A 20,282-nucleotide genomic window follows, 5' to 3' on the forward strand; every position below is an offset into this window, starting at 1 on the left:
ATGAACACTTTTTCAATATTTGGTTTTTATTCTGAATAACAGAATGTAAAATTTTACAATAATCAACAAAAATCTTTTTTTCTAATGAAACAAATCTTAGTTCTTATCATTTGATTTTTTTCTAAAAACCTGCTTGTTGAACTGAAAGCCTTTGAAAACACTAAATTTGAATTTTCGTCTCCCCAATGTAATCAAATGTTTGACAAACAGATCCATCAACCATACGAAGAGGGTCCCATATTCGGTAATCAGGTGTCCATGCAGTGTTCACACTTTTAATGCTAAACGTGTTATTGCAAACAGGTGGTTTACCAATAACAGATTTCAATGAAGCCTTTTTTTGTCTGTATCTCTTCTGAGAAACAACTACATTGATACCAGTAGTAGGATCCTCGTTGCAGTTGTAGTTTACATTTCGTCCTGAATTTTCAGAATCTGAACTCTGGTATGAATTTATCGCAAAATCATCGTCCATCTTTCTTTTATCCATATAATCACGGAAATTTCTTTTACAAGATGATTCTGAACTATCTGGCGAGTTCTGAATAAAGTCGTCATCCATTTGGATATTAGATCTCAAGTGATTGTCCCTTTGAGTATTAATTTCTAGTTGAAAATTGTCTGCAAGTTCAAACGATGGCATAGAAAATGTTTCTGTACTTGAATTTTCATGAACATCTTTTGTCTGATGTACCGGTTGAGCTTTTATTTTGTTTGCTTTCTTTTTAGTTTTTGATTTTTGAACATTGGATTCTGTTATTTTTTTTCTTTTTGGCGATTTCACTTTTTCTTGCTTAATCGTTTCTTGTATTGGTTTGAGGGGGGCGAGAATTCCTTGACGTTTTAAGGGCTTTCCTATGTTGGTTGTTTCTAATGGTTTAAAACTTGGCATTTGGTGTGGTGAATTGTACACATAATCGAAAGATTTAGTAGAAGTAATAGCATTTGACATCTTCTGTGTTGGATTCAACATTGGTGTTCCTCGTAATGGCAATAAAGCCTGAATACTTGATTTACTGATAGTTTTATCATTCTGGTTATTTTTGTGATCAGGTATCATCCTTTGAAATAAACATGGTTGTATCTGTTCTATGGCAATATTTTGATCTTCATCGCATTTCTGTAATGATTGATTTTTAGATTCTTGCCATCTTTCTAATTCACTTTTTGGCATATCGATGACTGAACAGTCGTCGGTTGTATCACCGCCACCGTCATCAATTACCAATGCTCCTCGATACAAAACATTTCTTCCAACTGTTTTAATTGCTCCATCAAGATTTTCGATGTCTTCAAATGCAATTTCTGTATTTTCCAATTTATTTCTGTTTAATTCTTCATTCAAATGTCTTTTTGAGAGAACTTCATCTGGCACACACTTGTGTAACGTTGAAATACACTTCTTTGATAAAAAGACATCTTCGTCATCTATTGGAATCTCAAATTTACCTGCATAATAAAGAGGAATTTGTTGATTAAAATATGTGACATATATGTGTAGGACTGATAACGGCGATTGTACTCTGAAATGTGTTAGTCACGCTGAGAAGATAAAGTGTGATTTTTATCACGTTGATTTGCGATGGTGGCACTGTGACGCTATCTTGTTAATAGCTTCGCATGTTGGCAATCAACGCTGGAGTGCAATGGATTACAAAACAAGAATGTGTCCCTATTACACGGATGTCCCATCCGCACTATCATTTTCTATGTTCAGTGGACCGTGAAAATGGGGTAAAAACTATTAATTTGGCATTAGATTTAGAAAGATCATATCATAACGAAAATGTGTAATAAGTTTCAAGTTGATTGGACTTCAACTTCATAAGAAACTACCTCGACCAAAAACTCGGACAATAATGAAGGCTTTAAATAGCAATTGAAAACATATACTTTTCATACTAAAAGCCATCACGCGTCATGTATATAGACAAACGAATATCAACGAAAGGACCATCACAGCTCGGAGAAGATATCAGCGAAAGTACCATCACACGTCTGTGAAGACCATAGCACACCAACGTAACCAACGCACATCAGTGTACCTATCACACCTCCAACTCCTACATATATAGATGGTTTATGAATGCATATACGGTATTAACTTGTAATATTATAGTTACATGTAACCGTAGGAGCATTCGTTAAATTCAAAACAGTACTTTTTTTGACTATTTTCATGGCAGTTTATATCAAAGTCATATGAAACAAGTGACTGGTGAAATATAATGTTTATCCCATTGATGCGCGACATATCAGAACGGGAGCAATTAAAGGATTTAATATTTTAATAAGATTGTGTTTATCCAATTCTTGAACCAATCCATTAATACATCATCAACTTCTGTGTACGGTTTTATCATTTTTTACGCATCCATATCGTTTCAATCCTAGAATCTATGACGAGTTTGTTCGTATAATCGTAAAAAAAAATGGGACTATTATGATGTGAAAATTTGGTAGCTAATCAATTGGTTATCAAAGGTACTAGAAATATAATTCAAATGTCGTGTTCTGAAGCCGCAGTTTACCGATTGTCACCTTATTAAACAAACAACAAAGAAGCCTGGAGATTGAGTTTGTTCTTTAATTTGTTTTATGTTGAAAAAATTAGGATTTTTAAAAGAAAACGATTTACAAAGAATGAGTTTGTTTTTTTTAAAACCAATTTTGAGATTCAACATTTTTTCATTTATTATCATTTACCTTTTGACTTAGTTTCAGATTGTATAGATTTTTGTTGAAAACAGTCTTTTTGTACTTTCTATGTTGCCAAGATCCTATGCTTTCTATCGATTCATTATTACTATAAGTACCTTTGTTTGATAGTTGTGTCTTTAATTCATTACCAACCAACGCATCCATTTTAGGAATTCGTACAGTAGATTGATCAATATGTTTGATGTCTGCAATAATATTTTTGGTTTCATTTTGTTCTGAAAGTATAATATCCCTCAAAAATTAAGAAAACTTCAATAAAGCAACATTAAGCTTAAGACTATCTAAATGAGATAACACTACAGGGAGATCACTCTGTAAAATCAGCTATACGTTTTAATTACGTTGTGTTGTTAATGGAATATTAAGCTGCTCAATGATCAAAATAAGTGTTTGTCAAACTGCTATATAACCAGTGTAATTTTCCTGATAAAACGGTTGGTTCAAATTTTTTAAATTTTTTATATTTTTGTACTTGAATTTTCATGATCGTCTTTTGTCTGATGTACCGGTACGATTGAGCTATTATTTTGTTTGCTTTCTTTTTAGTTTTTGATTTTTGACCATTGGATTCTGTTATTTTCTTTCTTTTTGGCGATTTCACCTTTTCTTACTTGATATAAAAATGGTATAAAAATATTTCAAAATATCAATTCTTATTTGATTGCATGGTAAACTGTTCAAGCCATTATAGTAAAAAAAACTTGTTGTAACCTGGTGTTCAATCAATGATATTTATGTTAGGAGCAGTTTTAAAAAATGATCAAATTTTAAAAGAATAAAATGAACTTTCCGGACATCGTAAACCACTAAGTTAGACTAAAGAGTGTTCATACATACCTTGTAAAGGCTCCAGTTGTCTATTTCCATGTATTTGCATTTTTGTACTGTCTGATTCAAGCAAACTCTGTATATGTTTACTAGCTGTCATATTTATAGAATCGTCTTTGTCAATTTCTGAATTGCTATCCCAAGAACAACAACTTGTTACAGATGCATCATCATTATTCATTAAGATTTGACGTTCTGATCCGTCGCTGTCCCAGGAACCATTGCTCTTGACAGATGCTTCATCAAAATTAACTGTATTTTCTTTAATTTTACTGCCCGCTGGTCCAATATTTTCGACTAAATCAATGTCAAGGTGTGTTTCATGTTCTTTGTTTAAGCACAACAAATGACTTTTGGTCTTAAGAATCTCATCAACAGTAAAAACTTCATTGTCTATATGCCTATTTTTCATTTTTGTTTCACTGTTTGCAGCTGAAACAACAAGATCAACAGGTGCTGTGTCACCTGAAGGACTACTATTTAATGAACAAATATTCATGTTGCCTGCCACATCATGTTTTATATCGGGTTTGACAATTTCTGAATTGCTATCCCAAGAACAACAACTTGTTACAGATGCATCATCATTATTCAGTAAGTTTTGACGTTCTGATCCGTCCCTGTCCCAGGAACCATTGCTCTTGACAGATGCTTCATCAAAATTAACTTTATTTTCTTTAATTTTACTGCCCGCTGGTCCAACATTTTCGACTAAATCAATGTCAAGGTGTGTTTCATGTTCTTTGTTTAAGCACGACAAATGACTTTTGGTCTTAAGAATCTCATCAACAGTAAAAACTTTTTTCATTTTTATTTTTGTTTCACTGTTTGCAGCTGAAACAACAAGATCAACAGGTGCTGTGTCACCTGAATGACTACTATTTAATGAACAAATATTCATGTTGCCTGCCACATCATGTTTTATATCGGTTTTTTTGAAAAAAACACTGAATGTAGACGACTGGTCACTTTTCTTCGATGTATCTTCAAAGTTGTTGATTTCATAAGTATCAGTATAATGTTCCTTGTCACACTGACCAATTTTGAAATAGTTTTCATGTTCAGTACTTTGATGTCCTAAAAAAGTCAATAGTAGCTTTGTTTTATAAAAGCGTAAATTGACACAGCCTGAATTTCCAGTTTCAGTCTAAATGACCCAACCATCATCCTGATCGACTAACATTGCAGAACCGATATATTTTATATGAATTTTTAACTTGTTCTCGTCCTAAATATGCATGGTGTATTGAATATTTGACAAAAAAGGGCAACAACAATCAATTTATAAAAGGCATTATAATCTGTTGTGTCGTTTGCATATTAATATAATGTGAAAACGCTTGACTGAAAAATTTCAACTAATGCTGTCTTCTCTGGCGTATAATATTATAAGTCTAGTACCTTTGATAACTATTTACGCCCTTGGGTCAATGCCACTACTGGTGGTCGTTTCGTCCCCGATGGTAGTCTAGTATTCGTCAATTCCGTGTTGACATGAATATCAATTATAGGTTATGTTCATTTTTTGTAAATTTACTGTTTGCAAAAGTATGAATTATTCGAAATACTAAGGATTGTCTTATCCAAGGTGTAAATTACCGTAACCGTATTTGGCACAACTTTTTTGAATTTTGGGTCCTCAATGCTCTTCAACTTTGTTCGTGTTTTGGCTTTCTATCTCTTTTGATCCGAGCGGCACTGATGAGTCTAATGTAGACGAAACGCGCGTCTGGCGTATTAAATCATAAGTCTGGTATCTTTGATTACTATATTCTATGTTATTGTATTCGGTTCTCCGATGTTTTTGACTTTTGTTATTAAGTTATTTTTCTATTCACCAAAGGAAAAATCAGTAAAACGTTGCATATTTAAAAACAAAATAATTGAGTAAAAAATTAAAAAGATACAAATGAGAATACAGTATCATAGGTTCTATTGGGACTGGAAACACGAGAAACACTGAAAACAAGAAGAAAAATGAGCAGACGACAAACTACAACACAGGCTGTAAGAGGTTCATGGTCCCTAAATAATTTCCATAAACATTAAGTATTGGGATATATAGATAGTTTGTTATACTTTTAGGTATTTTACTTCAACTAACTGAACATCTACGTCAGTATCAATTATATTTATTATGAAAAGGAGTAGGTCCGGTAAGGCATATTTTGGCCTCAAATTTCAAGTTTATCTGATGAAAGATTTTGAATAGTTTTTAAACATTTAAGTGTCTACTTCAGTCGATTCAATTTTTTTATGTGAAAAATTTAACCAATTTATTCATTAAATACGCTTAAATTCAAGCTTAGATATGAAAAATATTTCAAATATGCCATAATATGTCACTTTTCAGATATTTTTTGTTATAAATGAAAGTGGCCGCATCCGTCTTCACGCTCAATCTTTATATATGTTATGTATTATCATCAAATACAACTTGCATTTAAATATTAAGAATGAGCACAAATGCGACCACTTTCATTTGAGACGAAAACAGTATAATATGTAACTCAAATGCTAAAATTTCAGTAATTTAGCACGACTGTATGATGCTAGTACCCCACACGTGTTCATTGTATTGTCAAAAACTCCATATTTATGTAGTAGAAGTATTCTACTTTCTAATAAATAGCTAACAGTTTACGTTTGACCTATTTTGTAAAACTGCTATATTTTGGGGTCAAAAAGGGGTCTTACTGGACCTACTCATTTGTCATGAAAGCAAAACATAACTGTTGATGTTATTATAACTATTTTACCTGCAATGTTATTCATCTTGCTACCAGACAAGTAACTGGGTTCATCCGTTGTCTCTATGCTTTTTAGGAGTAGATCATCACTATCGAGCTGGTTCAGAGGATTTGAAATATCTTCGATTTTCTTGGTGGGAATGAAAGCATCAACATTCTGATTTCTTCTGTTGTTATTTATGCCATCTTCTTCCTTGCACACTGAAACACCATCGTATGTCCTATTTTTCTTTTCTGAACATTCGAAAAGACTGGTTTGACATACCTTTTCGCTGAAGTCTGATTCTGTAGATGCCCAATCTGATCTGCATGAAGGCGTTGATGGACATTCAGATATGGTTCTAATTTCAGTTTTGTCAATGCCTTGTATTACGGACGGCCAGTTCGATGTTGCTAATGGTGTACGTAGACATTCAGATACCGATTTGACTTCAGCACTGTAACAGTTTTGTTGATTGTTGGGGTTATTTTCCAAACGACCATTTTTTAAATGGACAGGCAATTCTTTATGATCACTGTAGAGGGGTGTTACAATCTCATAATTGAGATTTACAACATTTTGTTTCTTACTTTCATTACGTTTTAAAAATTTCTGTGGTGCATGTAGTGTCTTTTGTATCAACGTTTCCTCATTGTTAATGGATGCATCCTTGACATTACTAAGTTTTTCTGTTGTCATCGGGTCCGTTACCATGTGACCGTCTGCGCGGAATTCTGGTTTAATTGTAGAAGTGTCACACAACGTGTTCAAACCGTTATGTGGGGATTCCGGTGGGATCGTTGGAATATCCCAAGAGCAGCTTTCGTTTGACAAGTCGTCGATAAGATCGGACATACGATTAGCGTGGTCTCTTTGTAGAGTATCAAGTACACTACTTATGATATTTGGAATAATATCAGAACTCAGCGACTCACTAGAAAAGGATATATGTGGTTGGTTATCTGATATATCGTCGTTGGTGTTTTCATAGAGACTATTTTGTTCCTGGGGTTTAATCGACTCCATTTTAAATTCTTTGCAATCTGTCAATTCCTCTAGTTTCGTCCTTATTTGATCATTATAAGCCGGATTGTCTGCTTCATTTTGTAAAGCACTCTCTGAAACAGATACATGAACTAAACTGCTAGGACTGCTAATGAAAACTGTTTCAGTTGGTTTATCAAACTTTTCAAACGAGCATCCTCTTCCTCTGGACTGACTTGAGTTGCTTGATTTGTCTGATTCATATAAACTTCGACTGCCAAATTGATCATTACTTGGATGTGATTTTGTTGATGATAGATTTTCATAGCTATTTATGTCTCTTGTGACTACGTCATTGTTCAAATTTTCAATCTGGAAAAGACTTTTACAACCGTCTAAATCTTTTTTCGTCTCCATGTATGTAACAACAGCAAGAACCCATTTTGCCGACTTCAAAATGCGTTTTTTCATATCAGTCTTAGTATTAGGAGATAATAATTCAAGATCGAATGTTTCGAATGCATTTTCTTCTTGATTAGAAGTTTTATAACTGACATCGACAGAATTCGAATCCAGTTCTTTCTCTTCATGTAAAATTCGTGTATTTGCACTCTCTAAAATTCGTTTTCTCTTTTCTCTGAGTTCTGTTATAGTTAAGAAGAAATGTGTGTTTCACTAATAAGACATTTTACAATTTACCTTAACAAAATGTTGTTTTACAGTTCACTAAGATAACATTATAAATATAGATCATTGTTAGCGAATGCAACTTAGTTGTAACAAAAATATTGTTTTGCCTTAATACACATGTAAATTAATTACCATATTTCATATGCAATATTATACAGTTTTTCAATGTATAATTTTTAAAAATTAATTTACTTGAAATATGATTTAATTCTGTGCTTTCACTATGACGTACAAGTATACACCTTGAAGGGTCAAGTTTGTCATGTCTTAAAAGTTATATAATAATCATGTTGGAAAAACCAAAACAATTTCAACATTCAATATTTAGATAGACAAAATTCTCTACTAGTCTGTCACATTTTGATGTTTCTGTGTGAGTCAGGAATCTCGATCGTACATGACGTCATATTTCAAATGTTTTCGTTATTTTGAGTTAGAGAAAAGGTACGAATAATACGCAGTGTGGTAGTTTTTAGTTCCCTTTTATAACTATGAGAGTAGTTTTGATCGTGTACAAATTCTGTTTCAATTGTATGATTTGACTAAAATGAAATAGAATGGAAAACTGACTTCTTGTCAAGTGTTATAAGAAAGATCAAGCATGAGGAATGATCTGTTACAAATGTATGAGTTGTTGCATTCAAATATACCAGTTGATAAAAAAACGATAACTTGTGATTTTCCACTTACCACGTACAACGTATATTAAGGGTAAATGAAAGATATGCTATTTCTTAAATCAAACATAATATGCATTTCTCTTAATTTGGGGATAGACGAACAAGAATTAAATCATGGTGTTGCAGTCAACCGGCTTTACTCGACCATTCTGTAATTAACCTAATAGAAAAGAGGTTGCTCATTCTTACAATGAATGATTTTGAATAAAAGTAGATGTTTAGTCACGAGTAAAGTATATATCTAGAAGATAGCTATATTCCCGACGCAGCTATCAATAATAGACATTTTATAACCCACAAAATATAATTGAAAAGAATTTAATTTAATATCTAAATGTCACATCCTAATCAATAGTTTTGATTGAAGGCAGTGTAGTGAACAAATTGAACTAAACCTACAATAGACTGACTTATATGCAAAGACGGATAATCAACATCGAAAGAAAAGTAAAAGTATGTTTACCTGTGTTCAAATCATAACCAATTCTATCAATTAGGTTTTTGATGGGTTTTACTGCATATTCTGGTATCTTTTCAAAAGATTCATCTAAATCAAAATCAGGTGCAACTAAAAGATTACTGGTTACATTTGGTCTAGCAGAATGATTAAATGATGATTCTTCTGTGGTTTTTCCAGTTTTGTCTGCATCTTCACTTTTACTTCGCAAATACATCTGAAAGCTTCTGTTAGAAGATTGGCTTTCTGACCAGAACGAACTATCAGTATCATGAACCGATATCGGCACATCCTCCACCCTTGTGAACATAAGATCCAGTTTTGGCACTACTAACTCTTCTCTATAGTATTCGTCATCAACAACGTCATCGCATGGATCAGGACCGTTTCTTGCCCAGTTAAATGGCACCGCACTCTCTGGTAGATAGTATGAAAATGTAGACGGATGTGACTTTGATTCATTAGGTTTAATGCCAATGTGTTCTTCGTCCCTTTGGTGATTTTGTTTCATTATCATAAACGGTTTGTTTGTTTGTGCCTTTTCAACAAATATCTCCCTGTCTGATGATTTATCTCCGTATGTAGATAACATTAATGTTGTTGTTGATTGGGAAACATTTGCTGCCCGTAGATCGTCTTCAGAAGAATAATATTCAAACGTTGTCGGGGGACTTACTGTTCTACTGGAACCCATGACATTTAAAAACATTTCCTTATTGTTGTTGTATGTTGTTTCTAAAGAGATACCATGTCTTTCCATTTCATGATCAAATGTATACTTTTCATTTGAAATGTCAACGGAATCTGCAACATCAGCAGATACTTTACTTTGATTATAGTACATTTTTTCACCGGCAATACGATTTCTGGTGTTCAAGTAATCAACTATAATTTTATCTTTACTTGGTTTACATCCTAGGCTCCTGGTGCGCTTATTGCAAGCGTCAATTGTTGTGGTGATAATTGATTGCATCCGGGTCTCAAAATAATCATCATCGATCATATATTTAGAATTCCTATGACTATTCCAAATTTCGTCGATGTCTGTGTTATTTCTGAACAGTTCATTTTTACTACCATCAGTCAAATCATTATTGTCATGTGTATATCTATTACAAAAAAATGACATAGCCTGAAAATGAAAAAAAATATATAATAGAATGCAAGTTATTGAAATTGTTGTATAAATTAGGTAAATATCAATGGTACTGATGCTTTATTTTCTCAAGCAATGATCATCGTGATTATTTTCCGTATTGGGTGATCTTAAGAATGTATTCTTCTGAAGTTTCATTGAAATCTCGTTCTGATATTATTTTCAACACATGTGATATAAGTGGAATATAGCAAACAATTTAATAAATATCATTATCAAACTTAACTCTATACAAAAATTGTGTATTTGCAATAAGTTTTTTTTTCTTCAAATTTTATTACTAATCAAGTCAGTCATTTTATCCAAAATTTTGAGAAAATGGGTGAGGGGTACATGAAATGATTTTCCCAGAAACATGAACATCCAATATCACTTTTTTGCGTTTTAAATATCTTTAATATGTATGTTATCAATCATTATTAACAAATTAGCATTTTTACTGCTATTTATAGGATTAGAAAAATGTGCTTACCTCATCATTTTTGTTAACAAGTTTGCCCATGCAGCAGTCAAGGAAAACCTTTACATTGCTGATCGAACTATCTGAAAAGCAAACAACGCAATAAAATACACATAAAAAAAAACACAACATATATGTTTATAATATTTCTGGATATATTTACCCATGGACGATATATGAAATATCCGCCATATTTTTACCATGTTTTTATGTCTCTTTTTCATCATCATAGTTTTCGTGTAACTTAAAATCATTTGTGTTTTATGCTCATATACACAGAATTTCGTGGTTAAAAACAACTTAAGTTATTTCCGTGTGAAGAGTGGAAATGCCTTATAATAAGAAACGACACTACTATTTGCGTTTAAGCATGGCCGCAATTTATTTTTCATCACTTTAAAACCTACCTGGAATTTTTTCAACTGCATACTCCATTAAAGTTTTCAGTTTGTTCATATCAACTGTTTTCTCTGTGTTGTTTTCTGTTTGTGTTTCTTTGTCTTTCATATTGCCATACTGACGACTGAAGTATTTAGGAAGCAATTCTTTGAGTATTGCTGTTGCTTTGAATAATCTATCACCATCAGTCTCAGTCTCGGTGCTGTTTTCGAACCTCTCGGTGTTGTTTTCGAACCTCTCGGTGTTGTTTTCGAACCTTCTTGGTGATCGCAATGCCAATTTGTGACGATTGTTATTTGAATTCTGGAAGCAATCGAAAATTTGTATCTCAATGTGAAGAGATCTATTAATAATATAAATAATAAAAAAAGAAATATCCATGCTATTCGATTACAAATTAATATTAAAGTGTCATTTCATTTGATGTCTTCAAAAACTTTACTGCATCTAAACATAATATTTTTAATAATGACGGCAAAGCGATTCAAATCTACAAAGACCTGGGTATCTTTTAATCTTACCTGAAGAAAGAATTCTCGCCCATTACGTTTTATGTCCATAATTCTTTGTCTGGTTTCCTGTATTTCTGATAAATCTTTGAACTGCTCAATCTCTGTATAAAATTATTTGAAGTTAAATCAAGATTTAATATATCAAATTGCTTTATCATAATTGGCCACCACTTAAATTTAAGCAATGTTATTAACTAGTCTGTTTTATATGTCTTGCATTGGACTTATGTTGTAACAAATGTTTTAGGGTTTCTGTCAGTGCTTGTTATAGTAATGGGGGAACAAGGTTTACAGTTAAATCCCATGTACGATATCCTTTGTGTATCACTTTGTATTGTATTAAAAATGAAAATTAAATGTCTAACACGAATAATGCAGTCGTTATATTCCGCTGATCTACGATGGCTACTGCATAAACGCGTGAACGAAAATTGGACACGGAGAGGGATTGAATTATTCAAGTTATGAAATGTCATGATATGCTTCATGCATGTGAGGAAGAGTAGCAAAATGAATAATTGATAAGGGTGTACGTGTTGCCTGAAAACGGTATCTGGCCCGTTTGCCCTAGTAACATGTTCGCCACGGATTCCCTCAAAACAGGCCAACTTTGGTAGATAGTTGTCTCATTGGCAATCATATCACATTATCTTATTTTTATATTAAATGTCTGGTGATTTTATCAACCTCCTACTTTCATTTTTCCTTCAAACTGACTACAAAGCATCTCCATAAGGAAACTGATTTGACATGTTTTTCTTGAATTTTGAAACTCATCTTTCCTCCTTGTATTGGTTAGACAGTAATACATGCTATTATCTGAACTGTGATTTGTTTTGACACGGATTAAAGCTCAAAAAGCGTAAATAAAATTGAGAATGGAAATGGGGAATGTGCCAAAGAGACAACAACCCGACCATAGAAAAAAACAACAGCAGAAGGTCACCAACAGGTCTTCAATGTAGCGAGAAATTCCCGCATCCGGAGGCGTCCTTCAGCTGGCCCCTAAACAAATATATACTAGTTCAGTGATAATGAACGCCATACTAATTTCCAAATTGTACACAAGAAACTAAAATTAAAATAATACAAGACTAACATAGGCCAGAGGCTCCTAACTTGGGACAGGCGCAAAAATGCGGCGGGGTTAAACATGTTTGTGAGATCTCAACCCTCCCCATATACCTCTAGCCAATGTAGAAAAGTAAACGCATAACAATACGCACATTAAAATTCAGTTCAAGAGAAGTCCGAGTCTGATGTCAGAAGATGTCACCAAAGAAAATAAACAAAATGACAATAATACATAAATAACAACAGACTACTAGCAGTTAACTGACATGCCAGCTCCAGACTTCAATTAAATTGACTGAAAGATTATGATTTCATCATATGAACATCAGGCACAATCCTCCCTTAGAGGTTTAGTATCATACCATCATTACATATATGAGAAGAAAATAACCCGTGTCATGCCAACAACTGGTTTTTGAATAAATGTGTTTAGTTCCGATGCAAAGACCCTATAAGTGAATCAATATTAACGCCAAAATATGCAATCTTTAATGACCTGACAACAGTATAGTAACTATATCCCTTCTTAATAAGTCTATTCAAAGGTTTTGTTAGTTTTTGAGGTGAATACTGACACCTTTGTGCTTTATAAAGAATATTTCCATAAAACATTGGATGTGAAATACCTGAACGTATAAGAAGTCTGCATGTTGAGCTATATTTACGAATGATGTCCTTATACCGATGATAAAATTTAGAAAATGTTTTGACTAGTTTGTGATATCGAAAACCCTGGTGTAATAATTTTTCAGTAATACATAAATTTCTCTCGTTAAAATCTAAAATATTGTTACATACACGAGCGAATCGTACAAGTTGAGATATATAAACACCGTAAGATGGTGACAAGGGAACGTCACCATCTAAAAATGGATAATTAACGATAGGAAATGAAAAATCATCTCTTTTATCATAAATTTTAGTATTCAGCTTTCCGTTCGTGATATAGATATCAAGATCGAGGAAAGGGCAGTGGTCATTGTAAGTATTAGCTTTATTTAAAGTAAGTTCAACAGGATGAATTTCTTTAATATACATAATGAAGTCGTCATTATTGAAAGCCAAAATATCATCCAAATATCTAAAAGTATTATTAAATTTGTTTATCAGATGTTGTTTCGATGGGTCTTTGCTTATTTTTGTCATAAATTGTAACTCATAGCAATACAAAAACAGGTCCGCAATAAGTGGTGCACAGTTAGTCCCCATTGGAATTCCGATAATCTGACGATATACGGAATCCCCAAAGCGAACAAAAATGTTATCTAGTAAAAATTCAAGGGCATATATAGTATCAAAGCATTCCAACTGACATAGTTTTTTTTGTTTATTGCTACTAAAAAATGACCTAAAAGAGTTTGAACATATATATTCACATTCTAACTTTTTAAATGCCCATTTAATTAGGTGTGTGAATTTTTTCTTAATGAGAATGTGAGGCAATGTGGTATACAGGGTAGAAAAATCAAAACTTTGAACAGATTTAAAATCACCAATATAAGCATGCAATTTATCAAGTACTTCCAACGAGTTCTTTACACTCCAAAAGTAATTAATTCCACTATTTTCGAAGGCCTTATTTGAACAATTAATTATCAGTTTTTAATTGTACCAAGTGTGCTGGTAAGAAGAATAGACAATTTAGTAGTGGAACAATGGCTTGAAGACGAAATAAATCTATATTTGTAAGGTGTTTTGTGTAGCTTCGGAAGCCAGTACATAGTTGGGACTTTCATTGTATTTGGCTCTGCTTGTAAAGCGGTAGCTAAAAGTTTATGTTTGTTACAGATGTCGTTTTCTAAAAATGGAGTCAGTTGGAATGTTGGTGAATTGGTGATTTCTTTTGTCAGAACCTCAATGTAAAATTTACGTGAAACAAGAATAATATTATTAGCAGCTTTATCGGCCGGGATAACTATTTCTTGCTAACATAATTAGGTATTCAATAAGCAATAAATATTTGAATTTGAATTTGAATAAAACAAAAGTTCCAAAAGAAACTATACACTCTTAAAAAAAACAAGTCTAAAGCAGGTGTCAGAGAAAACAAAATAAAATTCATACAGGACTATGAAAGATTGGATATAGATGTTTCAAGAACATAGCAAAACACTGAAAAGTCGAATAAAAACCCTCACTATTGAATCATACATTTTGTATCAAAGGAAGTTTCCAATTAATTCATTCTACTTACGGTTCTTTGTTAAAGGACCAGTAATCCTCAAGATGTCTAACATATAAGATGACAATCGGCATTCACCATGGATATCTAGAACGATACCAAAATTGAATAAAGTTCTGGCTGTCGAAAATGACATCAATACAATATAATATATATTCAAGTCCCTGTTGCAGGCTTTTATTAAAGGTAAGGAAAAGTCTAGTGATTTGTCATCTATACCTTTTCTTTTATACTCGTATACAGATTTTTTTCCTCGGAGGTAAGTTTTTTTTTGTTATTTTACCGTTTTTGTAAATGACTAGCAGGTATCACTAAAGCCTAATGACTAACGGAGGTGCTATCACCGCGATACTTAAGAATCCAATTTATCCTTTCAGAGCAACTGGTATGAAAATATATGGTATAATTTCATATGAGACAATTATCCAACTGAGACATAAAGGCCTTAATGCAAATAACTATAAGGTAATGTATGGAATTCAACAATGAGGAAAACCACTACCGTAAAGGAAGCGATAAAAAATATATTACACCGAATTTTCGTTGGGTTCCCATTGCCGCGTATCATTGAGTTGGTATAAATGGTACGAATTAACTCTATACGATTAAACAAATGAATAAATAACAGCATTTTCCTCGGTTTAAATATGTTTATTCTTATATATGCTATTATTATTATATTCATTATCAAAAGTCCAATATTAGATACAAAGATAATAATAAAAACTTACCCATGGCCGATTGTTCACCAATATATGTTCTTGTACAATTCAAATTGTAGATATCTGATAAAGCAATGTTTCTTGAAATCTGAACACTACAATGATTTCCTTGAAAATGACTTGGGCGGAAGTCAACGTTAACACGGGAACGTCAGTGACGTTAATGCCTTTGTTTGCCGTTCGCATACTTACTATGACGTTACGCACGGTATTCGGTCTATGTTTCATTTGACCATTTCTTGGTGCATAAGTAGGACAAAAACATATCAATTCTGCGTATTATTAAATAATTACTTGTCTTGATTCATCATTTTAATCGAAATTAAATAAAACCCGATTTTAATAATTTTAATGTTATGTATTATTACATAATTACACAATGATTCCATGTTCATAAAATGCCATTTTTGCCGTGTAATTATAAGACGTAACAACAATAACTGACCATCTAAATATAAACGAAGAAAAAACAAAAACTACTGAATGGATTTCGATGAAATTTGTACAGGTGGGACATAATATGATCATGTTCATGGTATGAAACGGTTACGATAACTATCATTTCAGTTCGCTATCTAGTGGCCATTTTCGAAACTCCATATATAGAGCTGTAAGATTTGAAAATTCGATTTTACAAAAATGAAAGCAAGCACTTCGATAATATTTTCACATAAAGTATAGAAAAGGTTCGCCACCTCTACATGCAAATGTGATTTTATTGAATTTTACGAACACATTTTTATGTCTAACACAGCTTCTCTCATTTTATTTTTTTTCAGTATTTTCCGTGGCTCCCCTAAATGTTACCATAGAGCCATCGTTCAAGATTGTTCAGTTCCGTGATAATTTAGGGTATTTTAAATTTGTGACAGACAAATGAACTATGAAAACAAATGTTACTACTGAAATGTGATTTTTTTAAAGATTTGTTCAAGCCTTCAATGTTAAGGTAACGGTAATTTTTTCATCAATTTCCATCAAAATATCCGTGTCTCCCCAAAATGTTATCACGTCCAAATTGAACGTTTTTTGCAGGGAATGTCAATTTAACGTAATATATATAATTTTATTTTCCATTGACTGAAAGTTTTGCATTTTTGTGTCTTTAGCATTTGACACGTTCCGTGTAATAATATATTTTTTTGGATATAATTTTTAATAATTTCTTTTAACAAATCAATAATAAAATTTGACTTCCATGTGAAAAATACTGATTCTATTGCAAGGACTGCATCACTTTTTAGCTCCTTTCCTAAAAGGAAAGGTGAGCTCTTGCCATCACTTGGCGTCCGTCGTCGTCCGTCCGTCGTCGTCGTCCGTCCGTCGTCGTCGTAAACTATTTCAAAGATCTTCTCCTCTGAAACTACTGAACCAATTACAACCAAACTTTAGCTGAATGATCCTTAGGGTATCTAGAATAAAGAATGTGTTTTATTTTCCATTTTGTGAAAAAAACATGGCCGCCATGGCTAAAAATAGAACATGGGGGTAAAATGCAGTTTTTGGCTTATATCTCAAAAACTCCAGCATTTAGAGCAAATAAGACAAGAAGTTAAAGTATTTATTAGGTCAAGGTCTACCTGTCCTGAAATTTTCAGCCGAATTGGGTAACTGGTTTTTCAGGTATAATGCCCCTGAATTGATGATTTTGAAGACATTTTGCAGTTTTTGGTTATTATCTTGAATATTATTTTAGATACAGATAAACTGTTAATAGCAAAATTGTTAAGCAAAGTAAGATCTACAAATAAGTCAATTTGACCAAAATTGTCAATTGACCCCTTAAGGAGTTATTGCCCTTTAAAGACTTTTTTCACAATTTGTTCATCATGTTGACTTACTTTAAAAAAATCTTCTCCTTTGAAATTGCTATATCAATTTCAGCCAAACTTAGGCTAAATGAGTTTCAGAGTATCTAGTATAAATTTTATATTTTATTTCCTTGTATGTCAAGAAACATAGCTCCTATGGCTAAAATAGAACATAGGAGAAAATGATTTTGTTTTTTTTTTTTTTGCTTTTGAAGAAAATAGGACGATTCAAAGAACATTTAAATAAATTGAAAAGCCAGAATAATCATTGATGAGAGATTTAACCAAAAAAATTAAGGTGAGCGATTCAGGCTCTTGAGAGCCTCTTGTTAATTTTAAATATAATGAGCTATTCCAAACAGCCGTTTTCTTTCCAAAAGCTGAGGATGAAATTGAAATTATAGATCAAGCAAAGAGAGGATATATAGCAGCTGTTGCTGCCATTGAGCCGAACGAGGATTATTTTTCATTATAATCTTCTCGAAAGACACATATTTGGGATGTTGGTAGTACGGATAGAAAGACCCTAAAATTATTCCCTCGTTGTAGTTTGGAAACTACAGATGAAGGCGGGTTGATAACATCTATACTCTTAAAGCACTAAACAGCTTTGATACTGGCTGTTTACACGCGATTATACTATACATGTATGCCTAGACTTAAAAACTTGTGATTACTTAACGTAAGAATCATCGAGGATATGCATTTTGCAACAATTGACATGCTTGGGCAGTGACAAATATTTGAAATATGAACTTTCAATAAGTTATGGTTATAAGGAAATAAATACAATTGAGAATGGAAAGTTTATTTGTCAAACAAATAATCAGTCATGTTTACAGTCTAATTTTTTTAAATAAGATGTTAAACATTAAAATGTCAGCTGTATTAAAAAAAAGTGCAAAGCTTTAACGTTTTGTACAGAAGTCGGTTGAAATAATTGAAAACTACGTCGAGTAACGTTACCATTACTAAACCGAACACTGTGCGTAACGTCTATTTTTACAATGCGATAACAATAAACGCAATATTTTGCTAGACAAACTAGCTGCAACAAGTTGACATCGGATGTACATGATTAGAAACTTTTGAAGCTCATCGTAGATGTTGCACATTAGTTTAGCTGCCTCGTAAAGAATTCAAAATTTGAATGAAGTTCAAGATTATTTACAAAATTGGTGGTTGAATTTTGCAACGTTCATTATTACATTATTTTTCATTAAGACCATCAGGTTCTAAAATGTGGAGCTGGTGGATTCAAAAGTTTTTTCTTCCCCTTCTCGACGTGGTGTCCCACTCGGTGTTGACTCCTATCAGATTTGGAAAGTAACATTATCAAAAGGATGTTTCTTTGAGCGAAGATGTTTTGTGAGAGGACAGTTTTATAAATATATAGTGTCTTCGCACTTTAGAGTCCTACATATATATATATATATAAAAGTGTCTATATATATATAGAAGTAAAAAAAAAATCATTAATAATATCTTAACGCATGCGGAAGAATATCTCAAGAACGTTTGGTTATGGGGGAAAATATGAATGCCTACCCATATCCAATTTTTTAGAAAAATCGAATATTTATAGAAGACTGTCCACCATGCACTTGCACTGCACTTTTACTAGAATAGTAGAATAGAATGATATACAAATTGAAGAAAATTATATATAATTTTAACTGTTATATTAATATAATACTAGTATATAACAACAAACCGGTGTATACTGATTTGTATCACTACAATATAATAGTTATTACGGTGAGGTTGGATGTCCTGTCATTTATTCATCATCCACGCACGAATTTGTCTCAGAAAAAAAATATTTCTCTGTACATTAACCTCAGTTTCAGGTATAGATATGAGCATATTTTTTCTGAGACAAGTGCTTTTGACCATCCACAAACACATGCGGTCATCCGATGTTTAGTACTTCAGTACTTTGATTAGGGTTTGGTGCAGGTTGGCTGTCACTGTGAACCACAGTTCAACATAGAAACCTACTTGGGGAGAAAAAAACTCTCAATGTCAGAAAACACTGTCAAACATCCAAATAAACTATCCACACTGATTTGTGTCCACACTTGTTTATGTACAATAAAAAAATGAACGAAATACAAATAGGTAACACAGCAACAAACGACAACCACTGAATTACAGGCTTCTAACTTGGGAAAGGTTATACATGTTAGTTGGATCCCATTCCTCCCTTAACATGACACAGTGTTGTAACAATACAACATAAGAACAAACTTAGTTGAAAAAGGTTTAACTCATGAGACGGATACACATAGAAATACATCTAACAAAAACACAGAGTTGACGTGGCTGTTGTCTGCTCTGTGGTCGGGTTGTTGTCTCTTTAACACATTTCCCATTTCTAAATTCAATTTCATGTTTTTTTTTGTGGCCAATCCAACATCGTGAACATCTGGGAACAAGTTATGGAATGAGTAAAAAGGCTTTATTTTGAAGTATTGGGAAACAAAAAAAAATGGAAAAGCACAAGGGTTGATGCGATTTAGGAATATGCATAACCTTGTAAATTGGAATGTGAGAAAAAAAAATATTGGAATAGGAACAAAATTGAGACCAAAAATTTCAGGGAATTATGGAAAAGTCAATATTATGAATACTGTCATCTTCTCAATTCCAATATCTCGAATATGAAAAGTAAAAATATTAAAAGGGAATTTCCCCTAGTTGTACTAAATGTTGTCTTAAAGTTATTTTGAGATCTGTCACAAGAAAACTTGAGTTATCCCATACGACATAAGAAAGTATAGATGGACAGATTGATAGACAGACAAAGTGATAACTTTAATAAGGCTCCTACCGAATGTAGGCAGGCCTAAGTTAAGACGAAGTGCTAGATATTG

At 32.6% G+C, this 20,282-nt stretch overlaps 1 protein-coding gene across 1 annotated transcript; it reads right to left on the bottom strand.

Moving 5' to 3' along the window:
• Positions 1 to 8: 8 nt before the first annotated feature.
• On the bottom strand, positions 9 to 15,777 carry LOC143075501 (uncharacterized). Its single transcript, XM_076250937.1, has 10 exons — positions 15,605 to 15,777; positions 14,886 to 14,960; positions 11,627 to 11,718; positions 11,114 to 11,408; positions 10,719 to 10,789; positions 9,097 to 10,222; positions 6,309 to 7,907; positions 3,559 to 4,626; positions 2,817 to 2,936; positions 9 to 1,449 (listed from the first exon to the last, which is right to left on the bottom strand). Exons 1-10 carry the CDS (start codon positions 15,606 to 15,608, stop codon positions 161 to 163), a joined length of 5,739 nt encoding a protein of 1,912 aa, XP_076107052.1. The 5' UTR covers positions 15,609 to 15,777; the 3' UTR covers positions 9 to 160.
• Between the last annotated feature and the right edge of the window lie 4,505 nt (positions 15,778 to 20,282).

This window comes from Mytilus galloprovincialis, chromosome 1 (genome assembly GCF_965363235.1).
Source record: "Mytilus galloprovincialis chromosome 1, xbMytGall1.hap1.1, whole genome shotgun sequence".
Lineage (NCBI taxonomy): Eukaryota > Metazoa > Mollusca > Bivalvia > Mytilida > Mytilidae > Mytilus > Mytilus galloprovincialis.

Bases quoted from the DNA above. Each gene is read 5' to 3' on its own strand.
- LOC143075501 (XM_076250937.1), bottom strand. The intron at 11,719-14,885 runs GTAAGTAGAATG...AATTTTATACAG, and splicing joins TGGTCCTTTAACAAAGAACC to AGATTGAGCAGTTCAAAGAT. The intron at 10,223-10,718 runs GTAAGCACATTT...TTTCATTTTCAG, and splicing joins TTGTTAACAAAAATGATGAG to GCTATGTCATTTTTTTGTAA.